Genomic DNA, 15779 nt, shown 5'->3' with positions numbered 1-15779 from the left:
TTAGTATCCTGGCTAGTAGGCAATTAGGCACTGTGATGATTCTCCATGCCACTTTTGCTAAGAGAGCTTGGTTGAACAGTTGTATGTCTCTGAAGCCTAACCCCCCTTCTGCTTTTGGTTTAGTTAGCTTGTCCCAAGACACCCAGCACATTTTCTTGTTACCCTCTGGGCCGTCCCACCAAAATCTCGTTAACACACTTTGAATTCTTTTGCAGAGGCTGACTGGGATTTGGAAGCACGACATGGTGTGGGTTGGGATTGCAGTGAGGACCGACTTTAGCATTGTCATCTTCCCTGCTCTCGACAAGCGCCTTGTGGAGAGACTAACTGCCCTTTGGCGAATCCTGTCGACTACTGAGGTGAAAAGATCTTTCTTTCTTCTCCCGAAATGCTCTGGTAGGCCTAGATACATACCAAGCCCCCCTTCCTTACTGATCCCGAGTATTACTTTCGTGGCTTCTTTGACTTCAGGTGGCGTTTTTGAGGAAAAGGTGACCGCTGACTTCGCTGTATTTATCTGTTGTCCTGATGCGTTACCATACTCGTGAAGTATCGCCATCAGGGCCCTGCTACTTTTTGCTGAGGCTTGCGTGAAGAACATTGTGTCATCTGCGAAAAGCAGATGATTGACTCTAGGGCATCCCCGGGCCACTTTGATTCCATAGAGTGAGCCTTCCTGTTCTGCTCTCCTGCACAGGCCTGAAAGGACCTCTCCGGACAGAATGAAGAGATATGGGGACAAGGGATCTCCCTGGCGTATTCCTCGGTAAGGTTGTACTAAACCATACACTGTGTCATTGATGAGATAGGAATAGGAAACCGTTGAGATGCATTGTAGTAGCCAGTTAGTCCATATTTCATGGAAACCCAGTCTTCTCAGCACTTGTTCAATGAATTTCCACTCTACTCTGTCGTATGCTTTCGACATATCCGTCTTCACTGCCATTGTGCATTTCTTGACTGCTTTGGAGGTCTTTAGGAATTGTAGAACTTCGTGGGTTATTAAAACGTTGTCTGAGATGATCCTTCCTGGAATAAACGCTGACTGGTTTTCTGAGATGATTGAGCTTAGGACTGGCTTTAGACGTAGAGATAGTAGCTTCGAGATGATCTTATAATAGACATTGCACAGAGCAATTGGTCTATAATCTTCTACTCTTTTTGCATCCAATGACTTGGGGATTAGTCTGACATAAGTTTTGTTTATTGTCTGTGCGAGTGTCCCCGTGGTGAAGAAGCTCTGAATCTCCTTCGTGATTGCTGGGGCTAGCACCTCCCAGTTTGATTGAAAGAAACTAGCTGAAAAGCCATCAGGCCCTGGTGCTTTATCTGCATGGATTGAGAAGGTAGCCTCTTTGATCTCTTCTGTTGTTGGAATCTTAATAAGATCCTCATTTTGCTTCTGGATCACGCATGGTTTCAGGGCTTTTGAGATTGTCTGCGTTCCATCAAAATTGTTTGACGTGAAGAGATCAGAGTAGAACTTGCAGATGACTGTTGAGATCTGTTCTTCTTCGTATTGAGGTATCCCATCCTCATCTTCTAGAACTGACATTCTGTTCTTTGCCTTTCTGATCTTGGTAATCGCATGAAAATAGCCCGTGTTCGAGTCTCCTAATGTTAGCCATAGGTTCCTACTGCGTTGTTTCCAGAATTCCTCTTCCTCCTTGTAATGTTTCAAGAGTTTAACATTGATCTCATGAATCAGGCCTTCGTCCGAGAGGGGATCCGACATAGCTTCATCCAACTGCTTCTTGAGCTTTCTAAGCTCTTCTTGCTATTTTCATGGTGCTTCTTGCACCAACTGCAAATGGCGTGCCTTACTCTGGAAAGCCTGTCCTCCACTTGTAGGTAGGGAAACTCCTCCCAGGTTGCTTTCACTAGGAGCTTAACTTCTTGATTTTCCTTAAGTCTTTGATCGTATCTGAAGATACTTAAACCTCTTTTCCTTGTTGTATCCAGGAATGAGATGAGAGGTCTGTGATCAGACCCTTCGAACCTGAGATAGACGCTTCGGCATGACGGGAAGAGGTCGGTCCAGTCACTATTGCTGATTGATCTATCCAGCCTGCATTGGACTAAGTGTGAGTGTCTTCTCCCCCTCCATGATAGGTAACTTCCTGAGTGCTTTAGATCGAATAGGTCGTTTTGTGACAAGAAAGATCGAAACGCTCCAAACGTGCTCTCTGCTCTATCCGGTCCTCCACATTTTTCACTATTATCAATGAGCTCATTGAATTCCCCTGTTAGGAACCAAGGGCCGCTTGTATTTAGCTTAGAAATTTCGTTCCATACTTCCAGTCTCTTCGTGTGGTCTGGTTCACCATAGACAAAAGTTGTATGATAGGACAGTCCTTTGTAGGAGATAGTCGTATCTATATAGTTTTTTGTTGCCGAGATGATTGTAACTTCTATGTATGGTTTCCAGGTTAGGAACACTCCTCCTCCCGTGCTATGTGGAGGAACAGCATAATACTTCTCAGGGTATCTCCACTTTAGATCTTCAAGGACTGTTTCTGTGGGGTTTTTTGTCTCCATGAGAAAGACGATGTCAGGAGAGTTCCTGCGGTCGATCTCCTTTAGGCGCTGGACTGTAATGGGGTTCCCCAACCCACAACAGTTCCAGCTCAGAATGGCTAAGGAGCCTGGTGTGGAAGAGACCGAAAATCCGGTTTCTTCCTTGCCATAGCCGGGATTAATTGGATTGGTGGGTTCCTAGAAGCATCAGATGGTCCTGTCTTATCTGTAGTTCTCTCTGTCCTTGCGCCTCCTTTAGATTTCCTCTTTTCTGCTGTCACCCCTTTAGGTGAGTTCTGGACTTGTGACAACTTCCTCTTCTTTGAGCTAGCTCCTCTGAGAATATTAGGACTCGCTCTTATTTGCTTCCTTTTTGCCGTCCTAGTTGACTTTCGTCGCACCTTGTTCTGGAACTCTTTTAGTGTCTCCTCTCCGTCTGAGTCTTTTTGCTTTGTTTGCTCTGTTTGTGATTCAGTACTTCCCGCTGCTGGGCTTACAATGATTGACCTTATTCTTGTTTGTTGGTTCCCTTCTAAATCAGTTGTCTCTTGTGTCGCAACCTGGAGGACATCACTGTAACGCGGATCTTGTCCCCAGTCCTCTTCTCTAGTGGGTGGGGTATAGGGAGTAGAGGGGTCTGGGAAGAGAGGTGCTTGAAACGGGTTCTCATTTAGCGGAGGAGGTGTGACTGGGTTGCTGTCTGCTGCTCTTTGTCTCCTCTGTTCGGTCGGGACTCCTTGCCCAGATGCCAAGAGTCTCTCAACTGTTTCTTCCAGCATTCCATTGGCGTCCCCATATAGAACTCTTTGTCTCCTAGCTGCTGCTTCTACTGGGTCCGGGCAGCTCAGGTACTGTCTAGTAACCTCTTGTAACTCTTCCATTATAGCTCCCCTAGCTAGCGCCTGATCGTTTATTAAAACATTTGGTGGAGCTTCTTGATGCGCAGGTAGAGTTGTTTCCTTTGGTGTGTCGTCACTAGAGGATCTGACGTTTCCTGTGGTTGTGTCAGGAACAGAAACTAGTCTCGGTCGCCATTGTCCCAAGCTTCTCTGGGGGAAAAGGTCTTTTCCTCTGCTACCCTGTCTGCTAGAGTTCTCTCTGTTTCTTGAGTATGGTGGGGAGGCATAGCTCTGAGATCTCTCTTGCACAGGTTTGCTCTTCCATGTTTGGTTGGAAGTTTCCAAACCAACAGTGGTTTTCTCTGGAGGAGGATTACGGGTTTGCTTTGTGCTTACTCTTTCTCCAAAGCTCCTGCCATGTCTGTCTACCCTTTCATGGAAAGTGTTGGGAGGTTGCTTGGGAAGGTCTGTACTCTTCTCCCTTGGATAGTTTCCTGAGACCTTTCTTTGGGTGGCTGAGGTTTGATAGTATCGGTTCTCTGGAGTAGGCCTAGTACTGTTAGAGGTGTGAGGGTATTCTCCTCCTCGGTTGGAGGTTTTTTCCTCGACTCTTGTCTCCGTGAGCGTCTGTTTGTAGTCTTCCTCCTTCTTTTTCTTGGGGCACTGTTTTCGCAGGTGGAGTAGCGAGTAGCAGTATGAGCAATGCGCCTCTAGTTTCTCATACTCCAAGTAGATGGGGCTTTCTTCTCCTGAGTCGAATTCGACAATCGATTCTTTAATTAGTGGTTTCAGACCATCCACTAAAACTCGCACTCTTGCCGACGTCCTGGTTAGCTCATGGTTTTCGAGTGTTCCCAACTCTTGGCCCACCCTGACTACCATATCATCGTGCCAGTAATGTAGAGGTAGTCCTTTGAATTTTATCCAGAACGGAATCATTGATGGGAAAGTAGCAGAAATGACAGGTTCCCACCTTTGGAGAATGACCATCCAGTAAGCGAAGTGGTAAGGTCTATTGTCTAGAACTCTCCTTAAATATCTTCTCGTTCAAATCTGAACTGGAAACAGTTGTTTCCCAGATCTGAACCTACAGCTCTTCCTTGCAGGTTCCATTTCCGTGGTAGAGCAGGTATCAAAGCCCAGATTCTCTGCTCTTGGGGGTTTGTAAGTCTTCCTATGAGGGTAAGTGTGTTGTCCTTGATAAGAGCTGCAGTATCAAGGCTAGGTGCCTTGATTCTTTTGATTCCTTCCCCACCGCCTTCTCTCATATGTTTCTTCCCTTTCTCTTCTTCAGTGTATCTAGGTGCCATGATCTCGTTACTTCTGCTTTGAGTCAAGAAGCCTTAGTAACCAAACCGTCTGCTGGAGGAGTTGACAGTCGACTCCTATCTGTCACAGTTTGAGGTGTGCTTGTACGTAAACTTAGTGTGGGATTGGGACTGTAGCTTGTGACTTGAGCTGGGGAGTGAGCAATGGTTTGTGGGGGAGTATAGATGGTGCTGAGGCTGTAGATTTGTGTGTGAAGCTCAAAGAAAATGGAGATCTGAGACTTGAAGCTTCAAAATCTAGTTGATCGCCTTTGCGGAGGATGCTTCTTCAGGTAACAGAATAGGGCTTCCAAGAGTAGCAAGGAGAGAGACTGATGTTTTCTTTCCTAACTTGGAAAGAAAGTGAGTAGTCCCTTTCCTACTTTTGTCCGTTGGACTTTGCTATACCTTTACCTCGAAACCCGTGCCTGGGAGAGAACTCTCGACCAGCGTTCTCACAAGAGAATCTTTTATAGATAAGTTAAGGAAACAAATTTCGATATAAAAAAAAGAAGACAAAAGCTTAAACTCCCCTTTTGCTTTGTTAATGATGTGACGGAACTAATATGCGATGTTTTGTACCCGCTAGATATCATAGTTCTTTACATATCAAACGCTCTTGAAGGATGATATAACTATAAAATATACACAACTAGGATCAGCCGCTCTACGCGCTGAATATTTGTCATTTGTCTAATTAGTGACTGATCGTATTTTACAACGTTAATTTTTGGATGAAAATGTGGATTGGATTGTAATAGCATGTGTTTGTTATTATATACCTTCGGAGGCGTCTCTGAGCAGAGCAAGCTTAGGCCTATGCCTTATTTTATTTTAAATGTTATATAATTAAAGTAGAAATGCTTCTCTGTATATTGAATTGAAAAGAAAAAGAAAAAAGCACTAATAAAAATTCATAATTATCATACTTATATTTTAGTTTCAAAAATTAAATTGGGCTTTTGGCGTGTTAGGAATTTCGTTGGCGTTTGTCTTTATATAAATGAAGTTCTTGTTGATTTTATCTTACAATTACGAAAATTATGACATGTTTACCGTAAAAATATGTATTGAAATAATATGCTATGCATTGTAGTGGTAAGTGGCCCTAGAGTTTATAACAGGTGACGTGGCCAGAGTTTTGTTTGTGGTGGTATACGGAACTAACAGCTCTCGGAGAAAGAGCTATGTCCGCAAATAATGTAAGCTCGGTAAAGTAGGTAACCTACCCAAAGTCTACCAATATGTTCAAGCGTCATATCTTCATTCAAAAGGTATATTTTCATCTTCTCATCTCGGAGTCTCTTTGATCAGTCGAAGTAGCTAGTTATGTGTTTCTAAAAAGGTAACGTGAGGGTTAGATCATTAATTTTATTTTATTTTATTTTACTGTTTATCAACCGCTGGTTTTGATTATTGTTCCATGGATATCAATGGATTGGTTTGATCCGTTTTGCCTTATTTTCCATTAATAAGAGCATCAACTTGAGATACAAGTTAGAACACAAGCCCATGCGGCCATGCAGTTCTCAGGTAAACAAGGATTTTACCGGTCCATCTCGAACCGCAATCGGTTTACCCCAACCAAAATCGTTTCCAAACATATTGAACCGTGGAGAGCTAGCAACAAGGACCAAATTGTTCACCACCAAACCATTCGGTATTTTCGGATCCTTCACCTAATTGTCAGCAACTCGTTTGAATTCTTCATTTGTGACCCCACAGTTTTGTTTAGTTTCAAAGCAGCTCAGCCCAGTCCATTGTTAAGCATTTCTCCAGCGGTTGTGGTGGCTGTCGCCAATCCGATTGGAGGGTTTAGTCTCTGTCTCATATTGCAATGAGTCACTTCTTCCGGGTTGAGCCCACTCTTTCTGATTATCGATCGCCACATATGGGCCAACACAGCTTGAAACGAAGAGATTTTCAGATCCACATCAGAACCAGCAACCTCGCTGTTGGCTATCGCTTTGAGCTCAGATATATGTCTACTCGTGAACCGAAATATCATCTTTTGTAGATCCGCCAACGATAAGAAACGCCATATCCGATGAACACTCCATCTTTCAACTCCGTTACTTGGACCGCAAGCAAAGATTCTGAGACCTCTTCCTAGCTTTCAACTCTGGAAAAAAACTCAGTCCAGTAAGCAGACATCACTCACCGAGACAGTTTTAGCCGCTGCATGCACGAATTTGACACCTGAACCATCGCATTCTACGAAAAATATCACATGTTTATCATTTACCTGAATGCGCCGGGAGTTCGAATCCTCTTGCTGAATCTCGCATCGGATCGATCCTTCCACGACGTGGAGTCTGCCGAAACAGATCTTATCGGACTGAAGCCATTCGCTATGCTTTTATCCCACGGAGACCTCACGTACCACCACGAGAAATGTATGCTCGAATGTCTCCTCTCCTCTTCTTCTTCCTCGATATTGGAGGAAGACGTGTCTGAAGCGTTTTTAACATTTTTTATATTAATTTTATATAAAATTAATAACAAATTCCAATATTTTTTTTTGTTAATTTTTACAATTGTACAAGAAGAAAAGGAGATGAAGATACATGTATCAGTATTTGTTATTTATATTTATTTATGAAAAATACATAGTATTATTACAAATATTATTCGAGTTTTAATGTATATAAAAATCAGTTAGCGCAGTCAATCTCACACTGGCATCCGAAATTTCTAGTAAGGCATTTACTTATCAGTAGTTTTTTCTTTGTGAAACATAAGGCTTTACAGCTATCGGGAGTACATCTTGGAGGGTTGGGATTTTTTGATGATTGTACAGGTGTTAAAGTTGTGTGACACCACCTATTTTCTCCTGTCCGAGCAATAGCCCTTTCTCCTGTTATTAATAATTAAAAGAGAAACTACTTAGAATGACTCTAAACAATCATGAAATAACTAAAGTAACTCTTATAAATTTAAAACTACTAGAGTAACTTTCAGAACATTGAAATTTACGATTTTGCCATTATTAATAATTATACCAAAATTGAAAAAAAAAGGAAAATAGAATTTACCTTTTGTCGGGGTTCGACAACGACAGAAACACAAAACCTCTCCTCGTCGTCTCCGTCATCTCCATCTCCAACCCTCTCTTACCTCTCCTCGTCGCCTCCGGCATCTCCATCTCCGACCTTCTCTTTTCCTTCAGAAGATAAGCAAATCGTTTTTGTCTCAGTCACATCGGCCTTCGTCTCCGTCTCTTTGTTTCTGGACAAACCCAAATCGATTTCGGCTCAGTCACATCCGGTTTCAGTTGCAGCTTACTCTAATCCGTGAGTCTTTAATCTATGCTATTCAAGTTTTTTTTTTATTGTTTATTAGTTGATTCCAAGTTAAAAAATTAGAACCCTAATTCCCAATTTCTTCTAAACTTCGAATTTCAAATCAATTTAATTAAAAAACGTGAGAATTGTGAAAGATTCTATTTGATTGTTTGAAATTGTTTCCTTTTTGGGTATGATGTTTTCATCGGATTGTAACATTGCTTCTTATTTTTTGTAGGTATGGCTTCTTCTTCGGGTGCAAGAAAGTATCCGAAAAGGCTGTATGATGTTGATAAAACCCCAATTCAGAGTAGGAGCATGAACCATAGTTGTTTTTTGGCCAACATTCAAGCGGTGGTAGAAGCTGTCGGGGATGATGTTGTGTCTGAGTTGAGGGAATCAGCTGTTGGAGTGATTCTGAAGCTAAAAGAGTTGGAATACACTTGGTCTGCTTCTTGCGTTCACCATTTTCTCGCCAATCAATTGGCTATCGAGAGCACTCATGAGATGTGGTCCTTGATAGACTGTATGCCGCTGCGGTTTTCTTTGTACGAATTTGGAGAAATTACGGGGCTAAATTGTGATCCTTTCGACAATAATGAGATTTGGGATGTGGAGCATGAAAGTTTCTGGCTGGAGATGAACGTGCCGACATCAGAAGGACCTACATTGAAAGAGCTACAAGCCCTTTTTCCTATTTGCAGAAACTGGTCTCGAGAGAAGCGAGTGATGATAGGTTTGTTGTGTCTGCTATGCATTGGGATATTTGGAATTTCAAGCAACAGCAGAATCCCTTTACATTGTGCTAAAAGAGTGATGGATCCAGAAGCTTTCCAATGATATCCATGGGGTCGTGTAGGATTTACCAGCCTTCTTGAGTCTATTAAAGTACTCACCTATGATGGAAAGAAGAGTTACACACTTCATGGTTGTGTTCATGCGCTCTTAATATGGGTTTTTGAGTTTGTCCCTCGTCTAGGAGAGAAATATGGGAATCGGAGAGAAGGTGCTGGTGTCCCTCTTCTGTCATGGCGGGGATCTCGTCCGCGCATTAACTTCTCAGATTTCTGTGCCCAAGAAAAGAGAACATATCAGAAGGTATGTAGAGAAGTATTAAGTTTCTGTAATTAAATTTAAATTATTTTTTAACTAATCATGTATATATTACACAGGTTCGTGTGAGACACATGGTTGAAAAGCCAATAGAGGATAGATATCCGCAGTAGGAAGATAATAAATTACATACTGAGCTGGATAACTTGATTCAGGACATCCTCAAAGGTCAGCTTGATGAAAGGTATTGGGAAGTAATGCCTGCTACGAAATCGACAAAGAGAAAAAGTCACGTGAACCCACCTTGTGTTCTTGATACCATGGATGTGGGTCCTTCTACTAAGCGAACGAAGGACACAGAACATGTCAATGGTTGCCACACATCAGAAACGGTATGTAGCTATCATTTTGAATGAATATGTTATTTCTGACCAGTGGCTTAATTTTTCTTTCACTACAAGAAAACACAAGATTGACGATGAAAATTAACGAGGAAAACTGGTCCTCGTAAATTTACGTTGACTTTACGAGAATCTTACGAGAAAATTTACAATCAACGTCAGTTCGTCGTAAAATAACGAGGAAATGATTTCCTCGTAAAAACCACGTAAGGTAACTTCGTTTTTACGAGGAAAAACTGTTTCCTTGTAAGCTCGACGTAAAAGTAGCGTCTTCTTTACGAGGAAATATTTTATGTTTACTTAACGAGGAATTTTTGAGTCCACCCACTTTGTAATTGTAACACGTTTATTGTTTCGGCTACCTTACTAAATTCCGCCTAATCATGAATAATGAAAATGATGATGTTTCTGGTGATGACGAGAATGTCGATGTATCCGATTGATGTATTTGTGTTTTAATATGATTGATTTTCAGAATTAATGCATGTGATTTGATGGATTTAATCATGGAAATCTATTTATATAATTTAATTTTGTGTAATGGGGTTTGAATTAGAAAGAAGAGATTGAGATTATTAGTTAAGGAATTGTGGTTTTAGAATTTGGGGTTTAGAATAGATATAAGAGATTGAGGTTAAAGGGAGGACGAGGTTGGGGTTTGGAATATATGAAGTAGAAGATAAGGAAGATGGGGATTGGGGTTTCGGATTTCAGGGATTTAAACATAAACGAAGTTATTTCCTCGTAAATTAGCGAGGAACTTACGACGATTCTTAAAAATAAAGAACGCGGCAGTCGTTAATTCCACGTAAGCAGAAATCATCGTAAAGACCTCGTAATAAAAAAACGCGGGCCTCGTTCATTCCTTGTAAAAATAAAAGCAGGCCTAGCTAATTCCTCGTAAATTAACGACGATGTTACGAGGAAACGAAACGGGAATAAATTGGTTAGCCGTGATCAAAGATACACCTCATGGACGAATCATTAGTGGAGCAGAACCACCATTGCAAGAAGAACAGATAGATGAAGTCGAGGTATCTGAACAACAAATTGATGACATCCTTCTCATTGATCCGCATAATCATGAGTACGAAAATCGTACCAACGATGCCACGGACGAAGCTGTTGAAGACGAGTTTAATGAAAATTATGATGTTTCTAGTGATGACGAGAATGTCGATGTATCTGATTGATGTATTTGTGTTTTAATATGATTGATTTTCAGATTTAATGCATGTGATTTGATGGATTTAATCATGGAAATCTATTTATATAATTTAATTTTGTGTAATGGGGTTTGAATTAGAAAGAAGAGATTGAGATTATTAGTTAAGGAATTGTGGTTTTAGAATTTGGGGTTTAGAATAGATATAAGAGATTGAGGTTAAAGGGAGGATGAGGTTGGAGTTTGGAATATATGAAGTAGAAGATAAGGAAGATGGGGTTTGGGGTTTCGGATTTCAGGGATTTAAACATAAACGAAGTTATTTCCTCGTAAATTAGCGAGGAACTTACGACGATTCTAAAAAATAAAGAACGCGGCAGTCGTTAATTCCACGTAAGCAGAAATCGTCGTAAAGACCTCGTAATAAAAAAATGCGGGCCTCGTTCATTCCTTGTAAAAATAAAAGCAGGCCTCGCTAATTCCTCGTAAATTAACGACGATGTTACGAGGAAACGAAACGGGAATAAATTGGTTAGCCATGATCAAAGTTACACTTCGTGGACGAATCATCAGTGGAGCAGAACCACCATTGCAAGAAGAACAGATAGATGAAGTCGAGGTATCTGAACAACAAATTGATGACATCCTTCTCATTGATCCGCATAATCATGAGTACGAAGATCGTACCGACGATGCCACGGACGAAGCTGTTGAAGACGAGTTTAATGAAAATTATGATGTTTCGAGTGATGACGAGAATGTCAATGTATCCGATTGATGTATTTGTGTTTTAATATGATTGATTTTCAGACTTAATGCATGTGATTTGATGGATTTAATCATGGAAATCTATTTATATAATTTGATTTTGTGTAATGGGGTTTGAATTAGAAAGAAGAGATTGAGATTATTAGTTAAGGAATTGTGGTTTTAGAATTTGGGGTTTGGAATGGATAGAAGAGATTGAGGTTAAAGGGAGGATGGGGGTTGGGGTTTGGAATATATGAAGTAGAAGATAAGGAAGATGGGATTTGGGGTTTCGGATTTCAGGGATTTAAATATAAACGTAGTTATTTCTTCGTAAATTAACGAGGAGCTTACGACGATTCTTAAAAATAAAAAGGCGGCAGTCGTTAATTCCACGTAAGCAGAAATCGTCGTAAAGACCTCGTAATAAAAAAACGAGGGCCTCGTTCATTCCTCGTAAAAATAAAAGCGGGCCTCGCTAATTCCTCGTAAATTAACGACGATATTACGAGGAAACAAAACACGGGCCTCGCTAATTCCTCGTAAATAAAAACACGGGCCTCACGAGTTCCTCGTAACTTTACGAGGAATTTACGATGTTTCATAATTTCCTATATATACACGCGAGTTCTCACTTCCCATTTCGTCTCAACTTCCTATCCCTTTTGTAGCCATGGTACACTCTCTATTTTCTCTCTAATTTGATTAGTTTAGATAGATTAGGTGGTTAGTGTAGGGAATTTAGATAGTTTTCCGGATTTTGTGTTAATTAGTGTTGATTAGGTGGTTAATGTAGGGAATTTAGTTAGATTTATAAAATTTGTTAATTACTGCTGATGTTAATTTTAGGCGAGTCATCATCCGACACACATGCCGACGCGGATGTAGAGAGGAGGAGTGAGGAATTCTATTGGGCGATGAACGACCCTTAGTTTTTTTCGTTGGTTGTATTATAAATTCAAAAATTATTTATGTATAAAATATTTTCGTATTTAATTTTCTTTTTTAATTAGATTTTTATTAAATAATTAAATAAATTTATTATTTTTTAAAAAATTTGGAAAATATAAAGTCGAAGCAAATTCGTAGCTAAATTACGACAACCTTACGTGGAAATTTTACGAGGAATTAACAAGTAAAAGATTTACGTCAACACTACGAGGAAAGATTAACGAGTATTTGACGTGAAAACATTTACGTGTTATTTACGAGGAAATGTTTTCGAGGTATTTACGAGGAAATGTAGCGTCCCCCTTACGTGGAAGGGTTACGTGGTTTTTACGACGAATACTTTACTTCGTCTTTACGAGGAAATGTTTTCTCGCTAGTTTAAAATGAATTAGCGAGGAAATATGCGTTACGACGAATGAATAACGACGAAACGTGTTTCCTCGCTAATTCCTCGTAAAGCTGATTTTACGACGAACTTACTACGAATTCCGCCGTCGTTAATGTTGTGTTTTCTTGTAGTGTTTTGGTCTGTGAATTGCTTATAGGTTGTATCTCACAACATCGCCATACTTGGGTTGGTTGAGTCGGTGAAGAACCTGACTGCAAAAATTGATGGAATAGATGTTATTGTAGCTGACAAGGTTAGCGAGAAACTGGACGCAACCATACAAGCTAAAGTGGATGCTAAGGTGGGTTTATATAAGGATGAGGTAATGATGAAGATTGCCATGTTGGTGGAAGACGTAAAGAATCTTAAAAAGAAGGCTGGTGTCAACATTCCTATCGATGTAGCTAACTCCAATGATCACAACTCCATTGTGCCAGAAGAGGATGATGCTTCTAGCAATGAGTTGGTATGTTTTCTGAGACTCATCTTCTCTGTTAATTTGTTAATATCACTAACACTTGTATTCTATTACACAGTCATGGATGCTTCAGAAGAAGATAAATTCACAAGATGGTTTACCAATCGAATGTGTTGTTAAAAAGGAGAAAAAGAAGACGATGGTGAAGCCGGAGCGTAAGACCACTGATGTGAAAAATAAAGGGAAGAAAGCTGAAGTGCCAGTGAAGAAAGTGAAGAAGGAGAAAGCATTTGTCATCCCAGAACTAAATGACAAATCTATTTCTTCAGGAGATTGGAAGAATCATTTGGAGTGGGAAAAGAGTAATAAGTGTAGACAAGTGATGCAAGAACTTGCTTCAACTTTGGAGAAGGTAAAGCTCAAACGAAAACCCCACTTGACAAAGACTCAAGTATGGCCGTTTGTAGGGAACTCAACTGTCAAGCGTATAATCACTGGCGTCACTCCATCTACGGTGTAGTACGACCCATTTGCTAAAGTTGAGTCACAGAAATTGGTGAAAGTTATGGACTTTATTAAGCGAGATTTGTAAGTGTCTTCTCTTGCCTCTAATATTCTCTTCCATCCTATTTCTTCTTATATATATGGTGCTTGAATGCTCTGTTTTAGGGAACAAGAGGAATCTGGATATGGTGAGTTTTGCGCTCAGTTTTACTTAAAGATAATGGTGCCAAGAGATGAGTGGCCAACAGATAAGTACGGCTGGCTGTCTGACTCGGTGAGTTTTCTAAACTGAGCATCGGATTCATAAGATTAATGGCTTACAGATTTTAAGTAATTGTTTTCATTGTTACAGCACATTGCCGCAGCGATGCTCATGTTTCACAGACGTTCCATGCAATCCTTATCTCCATATTCTTCATCTCGAGTTGCATTTCTAGATCGGTGGTTCGTGAAGTCATGGGTTAATGACTTCGAAAAACAGGACAAGAAGAAGATTGAGGTGTCAGATATGTACATCAAGGCTTTCAATGGAGAATATCCGGAACAGTTTGTGACCGGGAAGAAATGGTATGAAGATGTCGACACCTTGTTCCTCTGCCACCATGTTAACGGAGACCATTGGGTTGCTCTACGCATTGATTTACGGAAGTCGACAATCCATGTATATGATAGTATTCCGAGTGTGGTGAAGGAACATAAGGATCTGACGGAGGAGTGCAGACCGTTCATGAAAATGATTCCACTGGTGCTTAACAAGATGCTGCCTCCAAATTCGGGAAGGAAGAAGACTGAGCAGCAGTTCGCCTTACGTAGGCACAAGGATGCCCCCCGGAACGATGACCCAGGAGATTGTGGTGTGTACTCTTTGAAGTACATTGAATGTCTTGCTATTGGATGTACTTTTCAGGGCTTGAGTGATACGATCATACCGGAACAAAGAATGAAGTTGGCAGCAGAGATCTATGAAGAGGTGGCCGAGGTTGATGCAGAAGCATGATTTACTGGTTGCTTTGACCATCGCATTCTACGAAAAATATCACATGTTTATCATTTACCTGAATGCGCCGGGAGTTCGAATCCTCTTGCTGAATCTCGCATCAGATCGATCCTTCCACGACGTGGAGTCTGCCGAAACAGCTCTTATCGGACTGAAGCCATTCGCTATGCTTTTATCCCACGGAGACCTCACGTACCACCACGAGAAATGTATGCTCGAATGTCTCCTCTCCTCTTCTTCTTCCTCGATATTGGAGGAAGACGTGTCTGAAGCGCTTTTACCATTTTTTATATTAATTTTTATATAAAATTAATAACAAATTCCAATATATTTTTGGGCTTCTTTCAAAACCAACCTAAAATTTGGAGTCAATTCCAAAACCAACCTCTTTTTTTTTGTCATTACTATTCATCCTTGAAAGTTCCAAATCCTCCTTATGTTTTTCAATTATTTACCAAAGTGCCATTATTAAATAATTATTTAATAATTTCGAAAATGAGAAAAAACCTATTACACCCTAAACATTTCTTCTTATTTACAACAATGCCATTATCATCAATTTTCCAACCACCATGAACCACCATTTTTGAGCTCTTAAAACCTCAAGAATTCAATTTGTAACTACTTTTTTCTCTTTCTAAACTAACAAATCTTCATTTTCTCTCATTTCCTCTTCATTTTCATCTGAAAATCTTTCATAACTTCCATTTTTGTAATCTAAACTTTCATATTTTCGAGTTTATTCAGTGGTTAGTCGAAAAAGGTGGTTCTTTTTGGTCATATTTGGAGCTTGGACGGTGGTAAATGGTGGAAACGAGCTTTACACAAGAAAAAAATAACTATTTACTGGGTTTTTGTCATTTTTCATATCTGTGTCGCGATAGTAGACTGTTTTGTATGTCTACTCTTATGTGTAGACGTACGATGCGATCTATTGTTCAACGCACAGGTTACTTTTGCAATTAACCAAAATAATTTTTTTTTGTATAGTAGACTTCCCTAGAAGTCTGCATCTTAACCTTTGAAAACAAAAACAAAAAAATAGGTAGACTTACTAAGAAGTCTACGTAAAGAGGTTAGTTTTTGCATTTGGCCAAACTCTATGCAACTTTTGACTTTTCATAGTAGACTTCACCAGAAGTCTACATTATGTAGACTACTATGGAAGTCTACAAAAGGTCAATTTTGCATTTGACCAAAACTTTAAC

General features: G+C 40.2%; 1 protein-coding gene and 1 pseudogene across 1 annotated transcript; one reads left to right on the top strand and one right to left on the bottom strand.

The window, feature by feature from the left end:
- Nucleotides 1-2531: 2531 nt before the first annotated feature.
- LOC125585057 lies at nt 2532-7808 on the bottom strand (annotated as a pseudogene).
- A 379-nt stretch (nt 7809-8187) lies between these two features.
- On the top strand, nt 8188-14571 carry LOC106413074. The gene is made up of 8 exons (XM_048753406.1): nt 8188-8683; nt 8807-9045; nt 9216-9392; nt 12810-13118; nt 13189-13482; nt 13591-13658; nt 13740-13848; nt 13927-14571. Exons 1-8 carry the CDS (start codon nt 8188-8190, stop codon nt 14569-14571), a joined length of 2337 nt encoding a protein of 778 aa, XP_048609363.1.
- The last annotated feature ends 1208 nt before the right edge of the window (nt 14572-15779 follow it).

This window comes from Brassica napus, chromosome A2, assembly GCF_020379485.1.
Source record: "Brassica napus cultivar Da-Ae chromosome A2, Da-Ae, whole genome shotgun sequence".
NCBI classification, from domain to species: domain Eukaryota; kingdom Viridiplantae; phylum Streptophyta; class Magnoliopsida; order Brassicales; family Brassicaceae; genus Brassica; species Brassica napus.
Note: the sequence above shows the minus strand (reverse complement) of the source record. Positions and strands in the feature narration are given on the sequence as shown.

Bases quoted from the DNA above. Each gene is read 5' to 3' on its own strand.
- LOC106413074 (XM_048753406.1), top strand. From the start codon at position 8,188: ATGGCTTCTTCTTCGGGTGCAAGAAAGTATCCGAAAAGGCTGTATGAT. The intron at 9,046-9,215 runs GTATGTAGAGAA...AACTTGATTCAG, and splicing joins AAAAGAGAACATATCAGAAG to GACATCCTCAAAGGTCAGCT. The intron at 13,849-13,926 runs GTGAGTTTTCTA...TCATTGTTACAG, and splicing joins ACGGCTGGCTGTCTGACTCG to CACATTGCCGCAGCGATGCT.